Consider the following 24,214-nt stretch of genomic DNA (forward strand, 5'->3'; position numbering starts at 1 on the left):
CTAGCGGATGGACAGAGACGGCTGCCCATTCGGCGCAGCTGTGGCCGTCTGCTGGGCGTGGGTCTTGGCCCCCGCTGCTGGAGTCTCTTGCGGGGGGCTCTCTGGGGCCTCCCCTTGGGGGATTGGGTGCGGGGGTGGGATTGTGGAGTGAATGTCGGTGGGGGGCCTTGGGGTTGGAGGTTGGGGTCGGTGGCGGGGTGCGCTGGGTCCTCGGCTCTTTGGTGCTTGGGGGAGTTGTCTGGGCTCTGTGGCCCCCGCTCTTTCTACTAGCCTGGCTGCATCATCGGGTCCGAGGCAGCGCTTGGTTTTCCAGTGGCGGTTTCTTGCACATACATCTGTCTATGATGCACTGGCATGTCTTGGACTGTGGGATAAAACTCGTACTGGGCTTAACTTTAGACACGTTGATCCCAAATAACTGTTTCAGGTATTACCACTCACTCCTTCCCTCTGTCCACAGCCACCACCATTATACCTAAGCCTCACGCCTACAACTTCACTTCTCATTCTCACTTTACATTAATCAACTCTTCCCCACCCTTTCATTTTTCTACCTTGAATCTCTCCTCCCTGCTCCCTTCCCCGTCAACCCCCCCCCCCCCCACAATTCTGCAATAAAATAAATTCATTTATTTAATTGCAATAACAAAACATACATTGCTGTCTGAAAAAGATTGCACTTCTTGAAGTGTTGACCTTTGATAGCATGTGCAAAGTAAAAAAAAAAAAAAATTGGAAAACGTTGCTTCTCGTGTAAAATATTGTTGTGCGATTAATTAATTACAAAGTCTCCAATTAATTAGATATATATTTTTAATCGAGTCCCATCACTAGTAAAAAAAATTTCATATACAACTAGTAAAACATCTACTAAACCAGTTGTTCCCAATAATAGATAGCTTTATTACTGTTCTAGAAATTGTAAATGCAAGTTTTATGTTATTTATGGAATTTAAAGAAAATTATAAACACTATTTTGTTGTTTAAGCTCATGTATTGTTTTCATTGATTTATAAACCAAAATCCCTTTCAACTGAAAAAACTTCGCTTTTCATGTCAAATATTTTTATGCGATTAATTTAGATTAACTACAAATTCTCGAAATAATTAAATACATTTTTTTAATTTAGTCCCCCCAATTATAATTTTTTAAACACATCTTTATAATCCAATAGATGTGAGATTTTGGACCATTACATTTGTCTTGTATGAAAGTGTATATGAAGTTCTTATTGTGATACTTTTGTGACATGGTTCCACAGAAAGCTTTAATTTTTTAGTAAAACTTTCATCCTGAAAGGAGGCGAGTTGGTGACAGGGTTAGTTTCTCTTCATTAGATTAATTTGGAGACATGCATTAAAAATAAACAGAATTATATCCAGACTTCTCTCTGTACAAGGAGTAATCGTTCCTTATTATTATTAATAATAATCATATTAACCACAATGACTTCTACTCAGGATACTTCAACAAGTATCTATTAAACATTCTGATATCAGCAGGTAAAAAAAACTATAACCAGTTCAATTCAAATTTATTTGTATAGCACAATTTACAACAAAGTCATCTTAATGAGCTTATAAAAATATAAAATTCATAATAGGAAAGAAAAAAATCAACAAGATCCACATGAACGAACATTTAGCAACACTGGGATGAAACAACTTCCTTTTAACAAGAAGAAATCTCCATTAGAACCAGGTTCAGAGGTGGCAGCCATCTGCGTCGACTGGTTGGGGTTAGGAGACAGAAGGACCAACAGAAAAGGATAGAGAGATAGAACATCAGAGTGTCTCAGACTAGTTGAGCCGTGAACCACAGATCAGGAACTGACATCATCAGCTTCACGACACCTGAAACAGAGCAGAAAGAGAAGGACGAGGAGAAGACACTGACTGCAGAAAAACATCATACATTATCAAGTCAGCCTGCCTTGGCCTTGGACCTCAATCACAGTGGCCGAGGCAGCACTTATTATAAAGGTGATGATAACCACAATTATAGGTGAAAACATCCTGCTGTTATAAGTGACCCTGTAAACACAAAGGACAGACAACATTTAGCTTTTGTGTGTGTGTGTGTGTGTGTGTGTGTGTGTGTGTGTGTGTGTGTGTGTGTGTGTGTGTGTGTGTGTGTGTGTGTTAATCAAAAAATTAATGATACTCATTTAAAAAGCAAACAAAGCTTGAATCCTGCGTTCTTCTTTCAGCTGTAGAGATCAAATGGTTAAACATGAAATCACAAGCTGCTAAATGCACAGAGATGAGCAACAGGGGATCAAAAAAAGACGGAATCATTTTAAACACAAACACAAAGTGTTTCTAACTAACCCATGTTAGCATCAGACGAGCCTGGCTTCAGTATCTGAAATGTAACTATACATTTCATGCAGTTTCTGAACCAGGGGTAAAAAAAGGCATAGATCAGCGGGTTGAGAAAGGAATTCACGTAAAACAAACACATGACGAAGGCGGCGGCCGAAGCGCTGACCACAGCATCGCCGCTTTCCAGCGTAACACAATAATACGGACACACGCACATGAGAAACACAAGCACGACCACGCCCAGCGCCTTCGCCGCTTTCATCTCAGACTTCTTGGCCGCCACCCTCTGCACAAACCCCTGACCTATGGCGCCCTTAACCTGGGACCTCATGGCGTGTGCCTGCGACACGGCCACCACAAAAATCCTCACGTACAGGACAACAATAACAGTGACGGGCGCAACGAACGAGCACACCACATCTGCGATACCACCAAAAAAGTCAATGATGACCACACACTCTCCCACGCAGGTGTTGTACAGGCCGGGCTGCTGAATGCTGTCCATCAGGAGCATGCAGTGGAAGAACGCACAGATGGTCCAGCACAGGAACACACACACCTGGACCCTGTACTGGGTCACCTTAATGGGATAGTGCAGGGGGTAGCAGACAGCCACGTAGCGGTCCACGGATATCAGAACCATGGTTCCTATGGAGGCGGAGGTGAAGATGTAATCTAACACAAAGTAAACCCCACACATGATGTCACCGAGGAACCAGCAGCCATCAATGAGGATGATCTGGAAGACCAAGAGGAAGCCCACTATGAAGTCTGATACAGCCAGGGAGAGGAGGAGGGAGTTGGTGGGAGAGTGAAGCTTCCTGCGAAAGCCAGAAAAATCACACACTCGTTAGTAACAACAGCAGTAATAATTAGTAAAAACAGCAGTAATTATAATTAGTAAGAGCAATAATCATTAGAATCACCAGTAAACATTAGAAACAACAGCAACAAAGACTTTTCATGAGGTATAACGTTGTGAATACTTGAAATGTGAGATGGAGATGATGATCATGAGGTTCATGACCATGGTGAGCAGAGAGATGGAGGACAGGATGACGTAGATGAGCATGGACACAGCTGGAGCTCTGCTGTTCTTCCTGCAGGAGGAGTTGAGGTGAGGGAAGCAGAGTTCAGACTCCCCCACGTCCATCGTTGCAGTCTTGGCTGAGCTTTGCACCAGCGTTCGTCTGCTCTGACTCATTATTATAACTCCTGTTGGTCCTCCCATGTTGAAAAGTGCACGTATGACACGGTGACCTCCACCCACAGGGCCGGGTCAACACACAGGTAAACTTTCTAGATCAAGGATTGGATGATCTGATGTTCATGTGGGATTGGTCAGAATAAATTAACATCAGGGCATTTACTCTTACATTACGTCTCTGTTTACAGGGGTTCCCAAACAACTGAAAAATGAGAAACTCTCAGGGGCCCCCTAACCTTTTTTTTTTTTTTTTTTTTAAAAAAAAAAAATATTTTTCAATACTTGTAAAAATTACATCATTTAGAACAATAATAAAGCTATTTATTAATAGAGTAATTATTATTTATTTTTTTTTACACGCTGAAGGTTAAGCAATGGCCACCCCCACCCTCACTCAGGCCCACTCATTCACACCCACCGACAAGGCCTAACAGGACGCCCATATGCCTGACGATAGCCTTATTTCAGGAAAAAATGTAATATTTCTCCATTTTCATGCCTTGCTATAGTCTCACTTCAGAAAAAAAAAAAAATACAGTTTTTCGTTTTTATGCCTTAGTATAGCCTATTCCCGCAAAGTCAATGGAGGCAGAAACAAGGCCGCAGGAGGGGGGCTCCCATGATGACAAGCCTGAGCCGGAAAAGGGGGGCTACCAGGCAGGAGGAATAGTGAGGGAACCTGGGTAGACACAGCAGCAGGGGGCCGAACACAGCGCAGAGGCAGAGTGGGCACCTTCAACCCTTCCAGGTCCTGATGAGTGGGCTTGAGCCGATCCACCGTGACACATTTCCTTCGACCATCCAATCAAAAAAGGAAGTTCTTTGGCCCCAACTTCACATATCGAAAGGGCCTGTTATAAGGAGGCTGGAGCGGGTAATGATGTCCATCATGTCGGAGGACTACAAAACTCAGCTGGGACCGGGGCAAACAATGGTGCATGGGGACAAGTACCAACACCTCCTTGGCAGCCGGGTGATTGGCCATCCCAGAACATGGAGTCGTAGCAGCCAGCAGAATTACCCCAGGACCCTCAACAACTGACCATAGACCAGCTTCGCAGCACATTACTGGAGATCCTCCTTCAGAGCAGAACGCAGGCCAAACATGACCCATGGCCAATGGTCCGCCAGCCATCCCATGTGACTTGCCCGAAGAGCAGCCATCTTGGTGTGATGGAATCACTCACACAGACCGTTTGCCTGGGGGTTGTATGCTGTTGTGTTCATTGCATTCCATATCTTTGACGTCAACTGGGCATCTCTGTTGGAGGTCAGGCTCAGATGGTGTGTCAAAAAGGCGAGATTCAGGTCGAGATGAGTGACCGGGCAACCTCCTCCATCGTAGTTGACGACAAAGGCACCGCCTCTGGCCACCTGGTGGTCCTGTGATGTGTATGTCCACTCTAGGGAGGTAAAGGTCCAGATGGTTAAACAGCCTCTCCAGCACCAGAAAAGGTCCTAGTGGAGTCTTAATGTGCTGATGGTCTTTGGCCCGCTGACAAGAGCTGAGCTGTTCTATGAGTTATATGAGTGAGATGTCTCACTATGGGATGCAACCTCTGTCTGCATTCCTCAGAAGCATTTATTTCAATTTGCCAATTCTGATTGGCTGGTGAAGCGCGTCCGTCCGCTAGGGAGCCACCCACTTCCTATAAAAGGAGGACACAGACAGACATGCACCATTCAAAATAAGCACCTCTTCTCCTTGTTCGAGCAAAATGGGTAGTCTGGTGGGACATCTCACTCATATAACTCATGGAACCAGTGTTATATACATAACCTAAAGTTCTGTTTCTTAATAAGATGTCTCACTATGGGTTATGGAAACTCCCGTAGTGTAGACATGCTTATTGAGCGGTACCAGCCCCCAGGGCAGAAGTCTGATCACAACAGGACAGTAAAACCTTCCATGCCACGCACAGAGTGGAAACGATCAGCATGTAAAAGCGGATAAACGTGAGGGGCGAGGTCAAACTCACTGCCGTACAGATGTCCTGAACAAACACTGCCTTGAACAAAACCCAGGATGTGGCAAGACCCCGAGTCGAGTGTGAACACAGACCCATAGGCGGCTGCAGACCCTGACGCGAGTAAGCCAAAGCAATAGTCTCTACCACCTAGTGTGACAGACATTGCTTGGTAACAGCCTTCCCCTTGCGGGGATTGGCCCAGGACACGAACAGCTGATCGCACCTTCTGAGGCTCCTTGTCATATCCATTTAACTGTGATTCACAAAAACTGGATATGACACATTTGGCCGCTGCTCACCCTGTGAGGCAGAAAAGGCCAAAAGGTCAATGGGGAAAAAAACAAGCCCACCATCTTTGGCACGAAGCCCGGGTGATGATCCTTGCATCAGCCAGGAAAAGTTAAGCGCACAACGGATGAACCGAGAGCGCTCCTCACCACTTGTGGCAGACATTGCTTTCACATGATTTGCCCCTGGCCTTTGGCCTAGTGGTGTGAGCAATGAACACATCACTCTGTTTTGGATGTGTGTTGGTGCATGCAACAGCCAAACATCCTGCGGAACCAGTCTGTCTCTCCCAAACAGCAGAGGGTCGAGCCTTGGCAGAGGGGAGGACGGGTCGAGAACAGCCCAACAATGCACAGGTGACTGCGTGTGCTGAGCAGGTTGTGCTGGCGCAGCAGCAGCCACCAAAGCGGCAGGGTTCCCGGGCCAGGTAGGCGAGCCATGACGAGGCTGTGTTGGAGCTGGCCGGGGAACGGAAGGTCTTGCCGCTTTAAACTGCAGACCCTGGGGAGCAGCCTGAAGGAAAGCCCTTTGTTGCGACGGTGGAGACGTGAGCGGGGATTTCCTGGGGAGACAGAGGCAGAGAGCCTCATGGTCTCTCTTTTTCTCCTTGCAGCGCTGCTGCATTGAAGACAAAGCAAAGTTGAAATTCCCTTGGGGAACAACGGAGGCATCCAGGATGTCGCTTATTTCTGCGTCAAGCAGTTCCTTGATAACCATGTTGCTCATCACCTTTCCCAAAGCCTGCCCGGAACAGTGTTGGGTGCGGGGAGACATGCCGGCAATCGTGGATATTTCCTCCATCATCGCAGGGTCCTGAGACAATGCGAAATATTCAGAGAGTTCAGCCTGATAGGCAGTGAGGAGAAAGAGGACATTCAGCGCCCTGAATGAGAGAGCAGTGGCCGCATATGTCCTACTGGACAGGTCTGACTGGAGACGGCCCGCCCTGGACAGTAACACGGGCCTCCAGGGGGGACAGCTAGCTGTCAATGAATCAAGTGGCCACAACAAGGGGCTCCACCGGCGGCATGAAAAGCAGTCCGAGGCTCTCCATCGCCTCACAGTTGAGGGATGAGGCACTTTCCAGGAACCTGCTACTTCAACGATCAGCTCAGGAAAAACAAGAAGAATTTGGCTTGGAGCGCCTTTTGAAACGGAAAGCTTCTTTCCTTCGTAGCAGGACCTGGTCGTTTCAATCACTATGGGGGGCCACAGAATGGCCAGCCAAGCCTCAGTGCATTTATACTGTCAAGGCTGGGAGGATAGGAAACAGGCGTGGAGCCCTCCATGTCCTCCTGGGAGGCAAAAGAAGCTGTAGGAAGCTCGCCCGAGATGAAAGGTTCATCCTCCTCATCCACACCTGAGCCAAGAAGGTCAGAGGAGTCTTCATCAAACTCCCCAAAGTCAATAATAAGGACATCCTCGTGAAGCAAAGAGGGGGTTACCAGGTCGAGCTGGGAGCCCCAGCTGGAACCCTGAGCAGCCGCAGCTTCCATCAGCGGAGTCTCTACTTCACCCGCCTCCACGGGAACACTGTGAGGGGGGAAGGAGTCCTGCTCAGACAGGCGAGCCAGTCTCCGTAGAGGCTCCGTGCATTAAACACGGCGCAGTGCTTACATGAGCACGGAGTTTCGACCGCCATGCGAGCTGGTTCCAGACCCAGGCAGATGAGGCAGACTGTGCCTGTACTTAGTGGACATTTTACCCCCACACGGACAGAAGCGAGCCCCAGAGTATTCTGCTCCTTTGGTGAGAGAGGCCTTAGCTTCCATCACCGCGAGACGCAGTTAAGAGAGCAGGTGGCTTAACTAGTGCTACCACAAGGCAGCTAGCACAGGTGCTAGCATGTATGCAGGCCAACACGTGCTGGACGTCGAAGACAGCGTTGGTTTTCAAGACGGCAGCTTTTGCTTTCGTCCAATGCTTGAATACCATAGTATCTGGGGCGGGAGCCGGGCTACACACTTTCGTGAGAGCCCAGAGAGAGGACCGACATGCACACGGGCACGTAGGCACCGAGGGCAGTGGAACTAAGATGACAGCGAGGTGTGCTGAGGTCAACGCACCGGCCTTGTGGCAAACAGCGTGCAGTGGGGCTAACACTGGAGTGAAAGAGCTGCTGGGGCCCAACGTGTGCCAAAGCAGCAGTGTTGAAGGGAGCCGTCAGCTGAAGCTGAGGCCTGGAGGTTCACTACATTTCGGCAGTGAAGGACTGGACCTACCAAGCAAAGCAAGGTAAGAGCTGTATTTTGCCTACTTCTCGACCTGTTGTGGTCCAGAGCAGGTGCTAGTTCACTTGAATAAAGAAATTCCGCCTGTGGACAGTTAAGCTGGCATAAAAAAAAACCGCGAGATAGCTGAGAGGAGAAAACGTGTTTGAATGGTGCACGTCTGTCCGTGTCCTCCTTTTATAGGAAGTGGGTCTCCCCCTAACGGATGGACAGAGATGGCTGCCCATTCGGCGCAGCTGTGGCCGTCTGCTGGGCGTGGGTCTTGGCCCCCGCTGCTGGGGTCTCTGGCGGGGGGCTCTCTGGGGCCTCCCCTTGGGGGATTGGGTGCGGGGGTGGGATTGTGGAGTGAATGTCGGTGGGGGGCTTTGGGGTTGGAGGTTGGGGTCGGTGGCGGGGTGCGCTGGGTCCTCGGCTCTTTGGTGCTTGGGGGAGTTGTCTGGGCTCTGTGGCCCCCGCTCTTTCTGCTAGCCTGGCTGCATCATTGGGTCCGAGGCAGCGCTTGGGTTTCCAGTGGCAGTTTCTTGCACATACATCTGTCTATGATGCACTGGCATGTCTTGGACTGTGGGATAAAACTCGTACTGGGCTTTACTTTAGACACGTTGATCCCAAATAACTGTTTCAGGTATTACCACTCACTCCTTCCCTCTGTCCACACCATTATACCGAAGCCTCATGCCTACAACTTCACTTCTCACTCTCACTTTACATTAATCAACTCTTCCCCACCCGTCCATTTTTCTACCTTGAATCTCTACTCCCTTTCTCCCTTCCCCGTCAACCCCCCCCCCCCCCCCCCCCCACAATTCTGCAATAAAATAAATTCATTTATTTAATTGCAATAACAAAACATACATTGTTGTCTGAAAAAGATTGCACTTCTTGAAGTGTTGACCATTGATAGCATGTGCATGTGTAAAATATTGTTGTGCGATTAATTAATTACAAAGTCTCCAATTAATTAGATATATATTTTAATCGAGTCCCATCACTAGTAAAAAAATTTTCAAATACAACTGGTAAAACATCTACTAAACCAGTTGTTCCCAATAATAGATAGCTTTATTACTGTTCTAGAATTTGTAATTGCAAGTTTTATGTTATTTATGGGATTTAAAGAAAATTATAAACACTATTTTGTTGTTTAAGCTCATGTATTGTTTTCATTGATTTATAAACCAAAATCCCTTTCAACTGGAAAAACGTCGCTTTTCATGGCAAATATTTTTATGCGATTAATTTAGATTAACTACATATTCTCGAAATAATTAAATAATTTTTTTTAATTGAGTCCCCCCAATTATAATTTTTTAAACACATCTTTATAATCCAATAGATGTGAGATTTTGGACCATTACATTTGTCTTGTATGAAAGTGTATATGAAGTTCTTATTGTGATACTTTTGTGACATGGTTCCACAGAAAACTTTATTTTTTAGTAAAACTTTCATCCTGAAAGGAGGCGAGTTGGTGACAGGGTTAGTTTCTCTTCATTAGATTCATTTGGAGACATGCATTAAAAATAAACAGAATTATATCCAGACTTCTCTCTGTACAAGGAGTAATCGTTCCTTATTATTATTAATAATAATCATATTAACCACAATGACTTCTACTCAGGATACTTCAACAAGTATCTATTAAACATTCTGATATCAGCAGGTAAAAAAAACTATAACCAGTTCAATTCAAATTTATTTGTATAGCACAATTTACAACAAAGTCATCTTAATGAGCTTATCAAAATATAAAATTCATAATAGGAAAGAAAAAAATCAACAAGATCCACATGAACAAACATTTAGCAACACTGGGATAAAACAACTTCCTTTTAACAAGAAGAAATCTCCATTAGAACCAGGTTCAGAGGTGGCAGCCATCTGCGTCGACTGGTTGGGGTTTGTGTACAGAAGGACCAACAGAAAAGGATAGAGAGATAGAACGTCAGAGTGTCTCAGACTAGTTGAGCTGTGAACTACAGATCAGGAACTGACGTCATCAGCTTCACGACACCCGAAACAGAGCAGAAAGAGAAGGACGAGGAGAAGACACTGACTGCAGAAAAACATCATACATTATCAAGTCAGCCTGCTTTGGCCTTGGACCTCACTCACAGTGGCCGAGTCAGCACTTATTATAAAGGTGATGATAACCACAATTATAGGTGAAAACATCCTGCTGTTATAAGTGACCCTGTAAACACAAAGGACAGAACACATTTAGCTTTTGTGTGTGTGTGTGTGTGTGTGTGTGTGTGTGTGTGTGTGTGTGTGTGTGTGTGTGTGTTAATCAAAAAATTAATGATACTCATTTAAAAAGCAAACAAAGCTTGAATCCTGCGTTCTTCTTTCAGCTGTAAAGATCAAATGGTTAAACATGAAATCACAAGCTGCTAAATGCACAGAGATGAACAAAAGGGGAACAAAAAAAGACGCAATCATCTGAAACACAAACACAAAGTGTTTCTAACTAACCCATGTTAGCATCAGACGAGCCTGGCTTCAGTATCTGAAATGTAACTATACATTTCATGCAGTTTCTGAACCAGGGGTAAAAAAAGGCATAGATCAGTGGGTTGAGAAAGGAATTCACGTAAAACAAACACATGACGAAGGCGGCGGCTGAAGCGCTGACCACAGCGTCGCCGCTTTCCAGCGTAACACAAAAATACGGACACACGCACATGAGAAACACAAGCACAACCACGCCCAGCGCCTTCGCCGCTTTCATCTCAGACTTCTTGGCCGCCACCCTCTGCACCAACCCCTGACCTATGGCGCCCTTAACCTGGGACCTCATGGCGTGTGCCTGCGACACGGCCACCACAAAAATCCTCACGTACAGGACAACAATGACAGTGACGGGCGCAATGAACGAGCACACCACGGCTGCGATACCACCAAAAAAGTAAATGACGACCACACACTCTCCCATGCAGGTGTTGTACAGGCCAGGCTGTTGGATGTTGTTCTTCAGGAGCATGCAGTGGAAGAACACAGAGATGATCCAGCACAGGAACACACACACCTGGATCCTGTACTGGGTCACCTTAATGGGATAGTGCAGGGGGTAGCAGACAGCCACGTAGCGGTCCACGGATATCAGAACCATGGTTCCTATGGAAGCGGCAGTGAAGATGTGATCTAAGACAAAGTAAACCCCACACATGATGTCACCGAGGAACCAGCAGCCATCAATGAGGATGATCTGGAAGACCATGAGGAAGCCCACTATGAAGTCTGATACAGCCAGGGAGAGGAGGAGGGAGTTGGTGGGAGAGTAAAGCTTCCTGCGAAAGCCAGAAAAATCACACACTCGTTAGTAACAACAGCAGTAATAATTAGTAAAAACAACAGTAATTATAATTAGTAAGAGCAATAATCATTAGAATCACCAGTAAACATTAGAAACAACAGCAACAAAGACTTTTCATGAGGTATAACGTTGTGGATACTTGAAATGAGAGATGGAGATGATGATCATGAGGTTCATGACCATGGTGAGCAGAGACATGGAGGACAGGATGACGTAGATGAGCATGGACACAGCTGGAGCTCTGCTGTTCTTCCTGCAGGAGGAGTTGAGGTGAGGGAAGCAGAGTTCAGACTCCTCCACGTCCATTGTTGCAGTCTTGGCTGAGCTTTGCACCAGCGTTCGTCTGCTCTGACTCATTATTATAACTCCTGTTGGTCCTCCCATGTTGAAAAGTGCACGTATGACACGGTGACCTCCACCCACAGGGCCGGGTCAACACACAGGTAAACTTTCTAGATCAAGGATTGGATGATCTGATGTTCATGTGGGATTGGTCAGAATAAATTAACATCAGGGCATTTACTCTTACATTACGTCTCTGTTTACAGGGGTTCCCAAACAACTGAAGAATGAGAAACTCTCAGGGGCCCCCACAACCTGACCAATATATATTTTTTAAAAAATGGTCATAAAAAAAGTGTAACCTTTTTTTTTTTTTTTTTTAAAAAAAAAAAAAGAATTTTCTTTTTCAATACTTGTAAAAATTACATCATTTAGAACAATAATAAAGCTATATATTAATAGAGTAATTAATTTTTTTTTATTTTTCACGCTGAAGATTAAGCAATGGCCACCCCCACCCTCACTCAGGCCCACTCATTCACACCCACCGACAAGGCCTAACAGGACGCCCATATGCCTGACGATAGCCTTATTTCAGGAAAAAATTTAATATTTCTCAATTTTCATGCTTTACTAAAGTCTCACTTCAGAAAAAAAAAAAATTACATTTTTTCGTTTTTATGCCTTAGTATAGCCTATTCCCGCAAAGTCAATGGAGGCAGAAACAAGGCCGCAGGAGGGGGGCACCCATGATGACAAGCCTGAGCCGGAAAAAAGGGGGGTACCAGGCAGGAGGAATAGTGAGGGAACCTGGGTAGACACAGCAGCAGGGGGCCGAACACAGCGCAGAGGCAGAGTGGGCACCTTCAACCCTTCCAGGTCCTGATGAGTGGGCTTGAGCCGATCCACCGTGACACATTTCCTTCGACAATCCAATCAATAAAGGAAGTTCTTTGGCCCCACCTCCACATATCGAAAGGGCCTGTTATAAGGAGGCTGGAGCGGGTAATGATGTCCATCATGTCGGAGGACTACAAAACTCAGCTGGGACCGGGGCGAACAATGGTGCATGGGGACAAGTACCAACACCTCCTTGGCAGCCGGGTGATTGGCCATCCCAGAACATGGAGTCGTAGCAGACAGCAGAATTACCCCAGGACCTTCAACGACTGACCATAGACCAGCTTCGCAGCACATTACTGGAGATCCTCCTTCAGAGCAGAACGCAGGCCAAACATGACCCTTGGCCAATGGTCCGCCAGCCATCCCATGTGACTCGCCCGAAGAGCAGCCATCTTGGTGTGATGGCATCACTCACACAGACCGTTTGCCTGGGGGTTGTATGCTGTTGTGTTCATTGCATTCCATATCTTTGACGTCAACTGGGCATCTCTGTTGGAGGTCAGGCTCAGATGGTGTGTCAAAAAGGCGAGATTCAGGTCGAGATGAGTGACCGGGCAACCTCCTCCATCGTAGTTGACGACAAAGGCACCGCCTCTGGCCACCTTGTGGTCCTGTGATGTGTATATCCACTGGATGGAGGCAAAGGTCCAGATGGTTAAACAGCCTCTCCAGCACCAGAAAAGGTCCGAGTGGAGTCTTAATGTGCTGATGGTCTTTGGCCCGCTGACAAGAGCTGAGCTGTTCTATGAGTTATATGAGTGGGATGTCTCACTATGGGATGCAACCTCTGTCTGCATTCCTCAGAAGCATTTATTTCAATTTGACAATTCTGATTGGCCGGTGAAGCGCGTCCGTCCGCTAGGGAGCCACCCACTTCCTATAAAAGGAGGACACAGACAGACATGCACCATTCAAAATAAGCACCTCTTCTCCTTGTTCGGGCAAAAAGGGTAGTCTGGTGGGACATCTCACTTATATAACTCATAGAACTGGTGTTATATACATAACCTAAAGTTCTGTTTCATAATAAGATGTCTCACTATGGGTTATGGAAACTCCCATAGTGTAGACATGCTTATTGAGCAGTACCAGCCCCCAGGGCAGAAGTCTGATCACATCAGGACAGTAAAACCTTCCGTGCCACGCACAGAGTGGAAACGATCAGCATGTAAAAGCGGATAAACGTGAGGGGCGAGGTCAAACTCACTGCCGTACAGATGTCCTGAAAAGATATTGCCCTGAACAAAGCCCAGGATGTGGCAAGACCCCGAGTCGAGTGTGAACACAGACCCATAGGCGGCTGCAGACCCTGACACGAGTAAGCCAAAGCAATAGTCTCTACCACCTAGTGTGACAGACATTGCTTGGTAACAGCCTTCCCCTTGTGGGGATTGGCCCAGGAGACGAACAGCTGATCGCACCTTCTGAGGCTCCATTTAACTGTGATTCACAAAAACTGGACATAACACATTTGGCCGCTGCTCACCCTGTGAGGCAGAAAAGGCCAAAAGGTCAATGGGGAAAAAAACAAGCCCACCATCTTTGGCATGAAGCCCGGGTGATGATCCTTGCATCAGCCAGGAAAAGTTAAGCGCACAATGGATGAACCGAGAGCGCTCCTCACCACTTGTGGCAGACATTGCTTTCACATGATTTGCCCCTGGCCTTTGGCCTAGTGGTGTGAGCAATGAACACATCACTCTGTTTTGGATGTGTGTTGGTGCATGCAACAGCCAAACATCCTGCGGAACCAGTCTGTCTCTCCCAAACAGCAGAGGGTTGAGAACAGCCCAACAATGCACAGGTGACTGCGTGTGCTGAGCAGGTTGTGCTGGCGCAGCAGCAGCCACCAAAGCGGCAGGGTTCCCGGGCCAAGTAGGCGAGCCATGACGAGGTTGTGTTGGAGCTGGCCGGGGAACGGAAGGTCTTGCCGCTTTAAACTGCGGACCCTGGGGAGCAGCCTGAAGGAAAGCCCTTTGTTGCGACGGTGGAGACAGAGGCAGAGAGCCTCATGGTCTCTCTTTTTCTCCTTGCAGCGCTGCTGCATTGAAGACAAAGCAAAGTTGAAATTCCCTTGGGGAACAACGGAGGCATTCAGGATGTCGTTTATTTCTGCGTCAGACAGTTCCTTGATAACCATGTTGCTCATCACCTTTCCCAAAGCCTGCCCGGAACAGTGCTGGGTGCGGGGAGACATGCCGGCAATCGTGGATATTTCCTCCATCATCGCAGGGTCCTGAGACAGGGCAAAATATTCAGAGAGTTCAGCCTGATAGGCAGTGAGGAGAAAGAGGACATTCAGCGCCCTGAATGAGAGAGCAGTGGCCGCATATGTCCTACCGGACAGGTCTGACTGGAGACGGCCCGCCCTGGACAGTAACACGGGCCTCCAGGGGGGACAGCTAGCTGTCAAGGGATCAAGTGGGCCACAACAAGGGGCTCCACCGGCGGCATGCAAAGCAGTCCGAGGCTCTCCATCGCCTCACAGTTGAGGGATGAGGCACTTTCCAGGAACCTGCTACTTCAACGATCAGCTCAGGAAAAACAAGAAGAATATGGCTGGAAGCGCCTTTCGAAACGGAAAGCTTCTTTTCTTCGTAGCAGGACCTGGTCGTTTCAATCACTACGGTGGGCCACGGAATGGCCAGCCAAGCCGCAGCGCATTTACACTGTCTAGGCTGGGAGGATAGGAAACAGGCGTGGAGCCCTCCATGTCCTCCTGGGAGGCAAAAGAAGCGGTAGGAAACTCGCCCGAGATGAAAGGTTCATCCTCCTCGTCCACACCTGAGCCAAGAAGGTCAGAGGAGTCTTCATCAAACTCCCCAAAGTCAATCACAAGGACATCCTCGTGAAGCAAAGAGGGGCTTACCAGGTCGAGCTGGGAGCCCCAGCTGGAACCCTGAGCAGCCGCAGCTTCCATCAGCGGAGTCTCTACTTCACCCGCCTCCACGGGAACACTGTGAGGGGGGAAGGAGTCCTGCTCAGACAGGCGAGCCAGTCTCCGTAGAGGCTCCGTGCGTTAAACACGGCGCAGTGCTTACATGAGCACAGAGTTTCGACCGCCATGCGAGCTGGTTCCAGACCCAGGCAGTTGAGGCAGACTGTGCCTGTACTTAGTGGACATTTTACCCCCACACGGACAGAAGCGAGCCCCAGAGCATTCTGCTCCTTTGGTGAGAGAGGCCTTAGCTTCCATCACTGCGAGACGCAGTTAAGAGAGCAGGTGGCTTAACTAGCGCTACCCCAAGGCAGCTAGCACAGGTGCTAGCAGGTATGCAGGCCAACACGTGCTGGACCGTCTGAGACATCGAGGACAGCGTTGGTTTTCAAGACGGCAGCTTTTGCTTTCGTCCAATGCTTGAATACCATAATATCTGGGGCGGAAGCCGGGCTACACACTTTCGTGAGAGCCCAGAGAGAGGACCGACATGCACACGGGCCCGTAGGCACCGAGGGCAGTGGAACTAAGACGACAGCGAGGTTTGCTGAGGTCAACGCACCGGCCTTGCGGCAAAGAGCGTGCAGTGGGGCTAACACTGGAGTGAAAGAGCCGCTGGGGCCCAACGTGTGCCAAAACAGCAGTGTTGGTTCACTACACTGCTTTTCACTACATTTCGGCAGTGAAGGACGGGACCTACCAAGCAAAGCAAGGTAAGAGCTGTATTTTGCCTACTTCTCGACCTGTTGTGGTCCAGAGCAGGTGCTAGTTCACTTGAATAAAGAAAATCCACCTGTGGACAGTTAAGCTGGCATAAAAAAAAACCGCGAGATAGCTGAGAGGAGAAAACGTGTTTGAATGGTGCACGTCTGTCCGTGTCCTCCTTTTATAGGAAGTGGGCCTCCCCCTAGCGGATGGACAGAGACGGCTGCCCATTCGGCGCAGCTGTGGCCGTCTGCTGGGCGTGGGTCTTGGCCCCCGCTGCTGGAGTCTCTTGCGGGGGCTCTCTGGGGCCTCCCCTTGGGGGATTGGGTGCGGGGGTGGGATTGTGGAGTGAATGTCGGTGGGGGGCCTTGGGGTTGGAGGTTGGGGTCGGTGGCGGGGTGCGCTGGGTCCTCGGCTCTTTGGTGCTTGGGGGAGTTGTCTGGGCTCTGTGGCCCCCGCTCTTTCTACTAGCCTGGCTGCATCATCGGGTCCGAGGCAGCGCTTGGTTTTCCAGTGGCGGTTTCTTGCACATACATCTGTCTATGATGCACTGGCATGTCTTGGACTGTGGGATAAAACTCGTACTGGGCTTAACTTTAGACACGTTGATCCCAAATAACTGTTTCAGGTATTACCACTCACTCCTTCCCTCTGTCCACAGCCACCACCATTATACCTAAGCCTCACGCCTACAACTTCACTTCTCATTCTCACTTTACATTAATCAACTCTTCCCCACCCTTTCATTTTTCTACCTTGAATCTCTCCTCCCTGCTCCCTTCCCCGTCAACCCCCCCCCCCCACAATTCTGCAATAAAATAAATTCATTTATTTAATTGCAATAACAAAACATACATTGCTGTCTGAAAAAGATTGCACTTCTTGAAGTGTTGACCTTTGATAGCATGTGCAAAGTAAAAAAAAAAAAAAAATTGGAAAACGTTGCTTCTCGTGTAAAATATTGTTGTGCGATTAATTAATTACAAAGTCTCCAATTAATTAGATATATTTTTAATCGAGTCCCATCACTAGTAAAAAAAATTTTCATATACAACTGGTAAAACATCTACTAAACCAGTTGTTCCCAATAATAGATAGCTTTATTACTGTTCTAGAATTTGTAATTGCAAGTTTTATGTTATTTATTGGATTTAAAGAAAAAAAACGTCGCTTTTCATGTCAAATATTTTTATGTGACCATTACATTTGTCTTGTATGAAAGTGTATATGAAGTTCTTATTGTGATACTTTTGTGACATGGTTCCACAGAAAGCTTTAATCTTTTAGTAAAACTTTCATCCTGAAAGGAGGCGAGTTGGTGACAGGGTTAGTTTCTCTTCATTAGATTCATTTGTACACATGCATTAAAAATAAACAGGATTATATCCAGACTTCTCTCTGTACAAGGAGTAATCGTTCCTTATTATTATTAATAATAATCATATTAACCACAATGACTTCTACTCAGGATACTTCAACAAGTATCTATTAAACATTCTGATATCAGCAGGTAAAAAAACTATAACCAGTTCAATTCAAATTTATTTGTATAGCACAATTTACAACAAAGTCATCTTAATGAGCTTATCAAAATATAAAATTTATAATAGGAAAGAAAAAAACCAACAAGATCCACATGAACAAACATTTAGCAACACTGGGATAAAACAACTTCCTTTTAACAGGAAGAAATCTCCATTAGAACCAGGTTCAGAGGTGGCAGCCATCTGCGTCGACTGGTTGGGGTTTGTGTACAGAAGGACCAACAGAAAAGGATAGAGAGATAGAACGTCAGAGTGTCTCAGACTAGTTGAGCTGTGAACTACAGATCAGGAACTGACATCATCAGCTTCACGACACCCGAAACAGAGCAGAAAGAGAAGGACGAGGAGAAGACACTGACTGCAGAAAAACATCATACATTATCAAGTCAGCCTGCCTTGGCCTTGGACCTCAATCACAGTGGCCGAGTCAGCACATATTATAAAGGTGATGATAACCACAATTATAGGTGAAAACATCCTGCTGTTATAAGTGACCCTGTAAACACAAAGGACAGAACACATTTAGCTTTTGTGTGTGTGTGTGTGTGTGTGTGTGTGTGTGTGTGTGTGTGTGTGTGTGTGTGTGTGTGTGTTAATCAAAAAATTAATGATACTCATTTAAAAAGCAAACAAAGCTTGAATCCTGCGTTCTTCTTTCAGCTGTAAAGATCAAATGGTTAAACATGAAATCACAAGCTGCTAAATGCACAGAGATGAACAACAGGGGATCAAAAAAAGACGGAATCATTTTAAACACAAACACAAAGTGTTTCTAACTAACCCATGTTAGCATCAGACGAGCCTGGCTTCAGTATCTGAAATGTAACTATACATTTCATGCAGTTTCTGAACCAGGGGTAAAAAAAGGCATAGATCAGTGGGTTGAGAAAGGAATTCACGTAAAACAAACACATGACGAAGGCGGCGGCTGAAGCGCTGACCACAGCGTCGCCGCTTTCCAGCGTAACACAAAAATACGGACACACGCACATGAGAAACACAAGCACGACCACGCCCAGCGCCTTCGCCGCTTTCATCTCAGACTTCTTGGCCGCCACCCTCTGCACCAACCCCTGACCTATGGCACCCTTAACCTGGGACCTCATGGCGCGCGCCTGCGACACGGCCACCACAAAAATCCTCACGTACAGGACAACAATGACAGTGACGGGCGCAATGAATGAGCACACCACATCTGCGATACCACCAAAAAAGTCAATGATGACCACACACTCTCCCATGCAGGTGTTGTACAGGCCAGGCTGTTGGATGTTGTTCTTCAGGAGCATGCAGTGGAAGAACACAGAGATGGTCCAGCACAGGAACACACACACCTGGACCCTGTACTGGGTCACCTTAATGGGATAGTGCAGGGGGTAGCAGACAGCCACGTAGCGGTCCACGGATATCAGAACCATGGTTCCTATGGAAGCGGCGGTGAAGATGTGATCTAAGATGAAGTAAACCCCACACATGATGTCACCGAGGAACCAGCAGCCATCAATAAGGATGATTTGGAAGACCATGAGGAAGCCCACTAAACAGTCTGATACAGCCAGGGAGAGGAGGAGGGAGTTGGTGGGAGAGTGAAGCTTCCTACGAAAGCCAGAAAAATCACACACTCGTTAGTAACAACAGCAGTAATAATTAGTAAAAACAACAGTAATTATAATTAGTAACAGCAATAATCATTAGAATCACCAGTAATCATTAGAAACAACAGCAACAAAGACTTTTCATGAGGTATAACGTTGTGAATACTTGAAATGTGAGATGGAGATGATGATCATGAGGTTCATGGTCATGGTGAGCAGAGAGATGGAGGACAGGATGACGTAGATGAGCATGGACACAGCTGGAGCTCTGCTGTTCTTCCTGCAGGAGGAGTTGAGGTGAGGGAAGCAGAGTTCAGACTCCTCCACGTCCATTGTTGCAGTCTTGGCTGAGCTTTGCACCAGCCTTCGTCTGCTCTGACCCATTATTATAACTCCTGTTGGTCCTCCCATGTTGAAAAGTGCACGTATGACACGGTGACCTCCACCCACAGGGCCGGGTCAACACACAGGAAAACTTTCTAGATCAAGGATTGGATGATCTGATGTTCATGTGGGATTGGTCAGAATAAATTAACATCAGGGCATTTACTCTTACATTACGTCTCTGTTTACAGGGGTTCCCAAACAATTGAAGAATGAGAAACTCTCAGGGGCCCCCACATCCTGACAAATATATATTTTTTTAAAAATGGTCATAAAAAAAGTGTAACCTTTTTTTTTTTTTTTTTTAAAAAAAAAAAACAATTTTCTTTTTTTTTAAAAAAAAAAAAGAATTTTCTTTTTCAATACTTGTAAATATTACATCATTTAGAACAATAATAAAGCTATTTATTATTGGGTAATTATTTTTTTTTTTTTTTTTTGACGTTGAAGGTTAAGCAATGGCCACCCCCACCCTCACTCAGGCCCACTCATTCACACCCACCGACAAGGCCTAACAGGACGCCCATATGCCTGACGATAGCCTTATTTCAGGAAAAAATGTAATATTTCTCCATTTTCATGCCTTACTATAGTCTCACTTCAGGAAAAAAAAAATTGCATTTTTCCGTTTTTATGCCTTAGTATAGCCTATTCCCGCAAAGTCAATGGAGGCAGAAACAAGGCCGCAGGAGGGGGGCACCCATGATGACAAGCCTACGCCGGAAAAGGGGGGCTACCAGGCAGGAGGAATAGTGAGGGAACCTGGGTCGACACAGCAGCAGGGGGCCGAACACAGCGCAGAGGCAGAGTGGGCACCTTCAACCCTTCCAGGTCCTGATGAGTGGGCTTGAGCCGATCCACCGTGACACATTACCTTCGACCATCCAATCAATAAAGGAAGTTCTTTGGCCCCACCTCCACATATGGAAAGGGCCTGTTATAAGGAGGCTGGAGCGGGTAATGATGTCCATCATGTCGGAGGACTACAAAACTCAGCTGGGACCGGGGCAAACAATGGTGCATGGGGACAAGTACCAACACCTCCTTGGTAGCCGGGTGATTGGCCATCCCAGAACATGGAGTCGTAGCAGCCAGCAAAATTACCCCAGGACCCTCAACGACTGACCATAGACCAGCTTCGCAGCACATTACTGGAGATCCTTCTTCAGAGCAGAACGCAGGCCAAACATGACCCATGACCAATGGTCCGCCAGCCATCCCATGTGACTCGCCCGAAGAGCAGCCATCTTGGTGTGATGGAATCACTCACACAGACCGTGTGAGTGATTCACACGGTCCCCCTAGCGGACGGACGTGCTTCACCGGCCAATCAGGATTGGCAGATTGAAATAAATGCTTCAGAGGAATGCAGACAGAGGGTACATCCCATAGTGAGACATCTCACAAAATATTATGAAATAGAACTATGAACCATCTCCACCCTGGCAAGTCGGGAAACAGCTTCCCGTGAGTACACCTGGTGGCCAAGAAAGTCAATGGTAGATAAAACAAATTGACATTTGGCCGGAACCACTGCCACTTGATGCTGATTGGTCGATGGCATTGACAATATTACCTGTTTTCTCCTTTAAGTTGCTTTTTGATTATTCAAAATAATTTTATGTCCACTTAAAATGTTGCTTTCTGACTGATGGCCACTTTAAATTTGTTTTTTTTGCAATAAAACAATTCATCAAAAAGGAAGAAATTAGAAATGTAATTTATTTTCATTACAAATAAAAATGCAAATATTTTCTTTTGAAAATCTGTCATCTTCTTTGGTTACATTACTGTTCCGGTTTTGAGTTTTAAAAATCTGGTCAACCTATCATCATGGTGAATGTAAATGGGCCAGTCATTCGTACCCAGAGCTACTGGAACTTCTAAAGATCATTAGACCTTGTGCTACAGAAACATACGTGTGATAAGCAGCTCTGCAGCCTTTTGTCAGTAGAATGAATTCAGGTCATTATGGTCTGGAGCTCAGATTACTGACAAACTGCTGCTGTGACATTTACCATCGCTGAGAAAATAGATGACGGCCTTTGAGGAAGTCAGACAAAAATGTCAAAAAGAGAAGCTCATGCTTCAAATGTAGCACAAAAGTGTCTGTGTTGGAGGAGCTGCTAAAGGAGCTTTATTATCATGATGAGTGAGCTCTAAAGAGGATGTTTCTCTTATCTACAGCAGCACCTGGAGGAGGCTCAACATGTTTCAGAACACACGTTATAATGTCATAATGTGGCATTACAGTAGAGTTTCAAAGCTCAGGAACAAATTAAAGAAATAAATCAAATACATCAAGAACCATAATGGAACATTATCACACAAGTGTAAAATAACAAATAATCATAATAATAATATGAAATGTGTGCCAGTGGTGAATTGATGGATTTGGGTTATTTTTATAATTGAGCCATACAGGGCATCAAAATGTTTGACCAGAAACAATAATGTCTATAGTTCCAAAATGTTGCTAAAAACATCATACATTATCAAGTCAGCCTGCCTTGGCCTTGAGCCTCACTCCCAGTGGCCTAGTCAGCACTTATTATAAAGGTTGATGATAACCACAATTATAGATGAAAACATCCTGCTGTAATAAGTGACCCTGTAAACACAAAGGACAGAAACACATTTAGCTTTTTTGTGTGTTAATAAAAAAAAATCATGAAAACTCATTTAAAAAGCAAACAAAGCTTGAATCCTGCGTTCTTCTTTCAGCTGTAAAGATCAAATGGTTAAACATGAAATCACAAGCTGCTAAATGCACAGAGATGAACAACAGGGGATCAAAAAAAGACGGAATCATCTGAAACACAGACACAAAGTGTTTCTAACTAACCCATGTTAGCATCAGATGAACCTGGCTTCAGTATCTGAAATGTAACTATACATTTCATGCAGTTTCTGAACCAGGGGTAAAAAAAGGCATAGATCAGTGGGTTGAGAAAGGAATTCACGTAAAACAAACACATGACGAAGGCGGCGGCTGAAGCGCTGACCACAGCGTCGCCGCTTTCCAGCGTAAAACAAAAATACGGACACACGCATATGAGAAACACAAGCACGACCACGCCCAGCGCCTTCGCCGCTTTAATCTCAGACTTCTTGGCCGCGACCCTCTGCACAAACCCCTGACCTATGGCGCCCTTAACCTGGGACCTCATGGCGTGCGCCTGCGACACGGCCACCACAAAAATCCTCACGTACAGGACAACAATAACAGTGACGGGCGCAACGAATGAGCACACCACGTCTGCGATACCACCAAAAAAGTCGATGATGACCACACACTCTCCCACGCAGGTGTTGTACAGGCCGGGCTGTTGAATGCTGTCCATCAGGATCATGCAGTGGAAGAATGCACAGATGATCCAGCACAGGAACACACACACCTGGACCCTGTACTGGGTCACCTTAATGGGATAGTGCAGAGGGTAGCAGACAGCCACGTAGCGGTCCACGGATATCAGAACCATGGTTCCTATGGAGGCGGAGGTGAAGATGTAATCTAACACAAAGTAAACCCCACACATGATGTCACCGAGGAACCAGCAGCCATCAATGAGGATGATCTGGAAGACCAAGAGGAAGCCCACTATGAAGTCTGATACAGCCAGGGAGAGGAGGAGGGAGTTGGTTGGAGAGTGCAGCTTCCTGCGAAAACCAGAAAAATCACACACTCGTTAGTAACAACAGCAGTAATAATTAGTAAAAACACCAGTAATTATAATTAGTAAGAGCAATAATCATTAGAATCACCAGTAATCATTAGAAACAACAGCAACAAAGACTTTTCATGAGGTATAACGTTGTGAATACTTGAAGTGTGAGATGGAGATGATGATCATGAGGTTCATGACCATGGTGAGCAGAGACATGGAGGACAGGATGACGTAGATGAGCATGGACACAGCTGGAGCTCTGCTGTTCTTCCTGCAGGAGGAGTTGAGGTGAGGGAAGCAGAGTTCAGACTCCTCCACGTCCATTGTTGCAGTCTTGGCTGAGCTTTGCACCAGCCTTCGTCTGCTCTGACTCATTATTATAACTCCTGTTGCTCCTCCCATGTTGAAAAGTGCACGTATGACACGGTGACCTCCACCCACTGGGCCGGGTCAACACACAAGTAAACTTTCTAGGTCAAGGATTGGATGATCTGATGTTCATGTGGGATTGGTCAGAATAAATTAACATCAGGGCATTTACTCTTACATTACGTCTCTGTTTACAGGGGTTCCCAAACAACTGAAGAATGAGAAACTCTCAGGGCTCTACACTAACATTTCCAGTGGTGGCACTGGAAAAGTAAAAAAAATTTTTTTAACATTTTTCCATTTTTATGCCTTACTATAGCCTATCACCACAAAGTCAATGGAGGCAGGAACAAGGCCGAAGGTGGGGGGCGCCCATGACGCCTAGGGGTTACGTTGGGTATCATTTGGATTTTAACGATTCTGATTCCGATTCCGATTCCCAATTTCGATTCCTGGTCTAAACAATTCTCAATTTCGATTCTTTGAGTT

The 24,214-nt window shown here is 46.3% G+C and overlaps 3 protein-coding genes across 3 annotated transcripts; all 3 read right to left on the reverse strand.

Annotated features, from left to right (window-relative positions):
* Window positions 1–3,478, reverse strand: LOC114455716 (trace amine-associated receptor 13c-like). The gene is made up of 3 exons (XM_028437096.1): window positions 3,312–3,478; window positions 2,332–3,146; window positions 1–113 (listed from the first exon to the last, which is right to left on the reverse strand). Exons 1-3 carry the CDS (start codon window positions 3,476–3,478, stop codon window positions 1–3), a joined length of 1,095 nt encoding a protein of 364 aa, XP_028292897.1.
* Window positions 3,479–8,219: 4,741 nt separating this feature from the next.
* Window positions 8,220–11,643, reverse strand: LOC114455717 (trace amine-associated receptor 8b-like). Its single transcript, XM_028437098.1, has 3 exons — window positions 11,477–11,643; window positions 10,497–11,311; window positions 8,220–8,494 (listed from the first exon to the last, which is right to left on the reverse strand). Exons 1-3 carry the CDS (start codon window positions 11,641–11,643, stop codon window positions 8,220–8,222), a joined length of 1,257 nt encoding a protein of 418 aa, XP_028292899.1.
* Window positions 11,644–22,528: 10,885 nt separating this feature from the next.
* On the reverse strand, window positions 22,529–23,680 carry LOC114455718 (trace amine-associated receptor 13c-like). The gene is made up of 2 exons (XM_028437099.1): window positions 23,514–23,680; window positions 22,529–23,348 (listed from the first exon to the last, which is right to left on the reverse strand). The coding sequence occupies exons 1-2, from the start codon at window positions 23,678–23,680 to the stop codon at window positions 22,529–22,531; spliced, it is 987 nt and encodes a 328-aa protein (XP_028292900.1).
* Window positions 23,681–24,214: the final 534 nt, after the last annotated feature.

The sequence above is a fragment of the Gouania willdenowi genome, chromosome 21 (assembly GCF_900634775.1).
Source record: "Gouania willdenowi chromosome 21, fGouWil2.1, whole genome shotgun sequence".
Taxonomy (NCBI): domain Eukaryota; kingdom Metazoa; phylum Chordata; class Actinopteri; order Blenniiformes; family Gobiesocidae; genus Gouania; species Gouania willdenowi.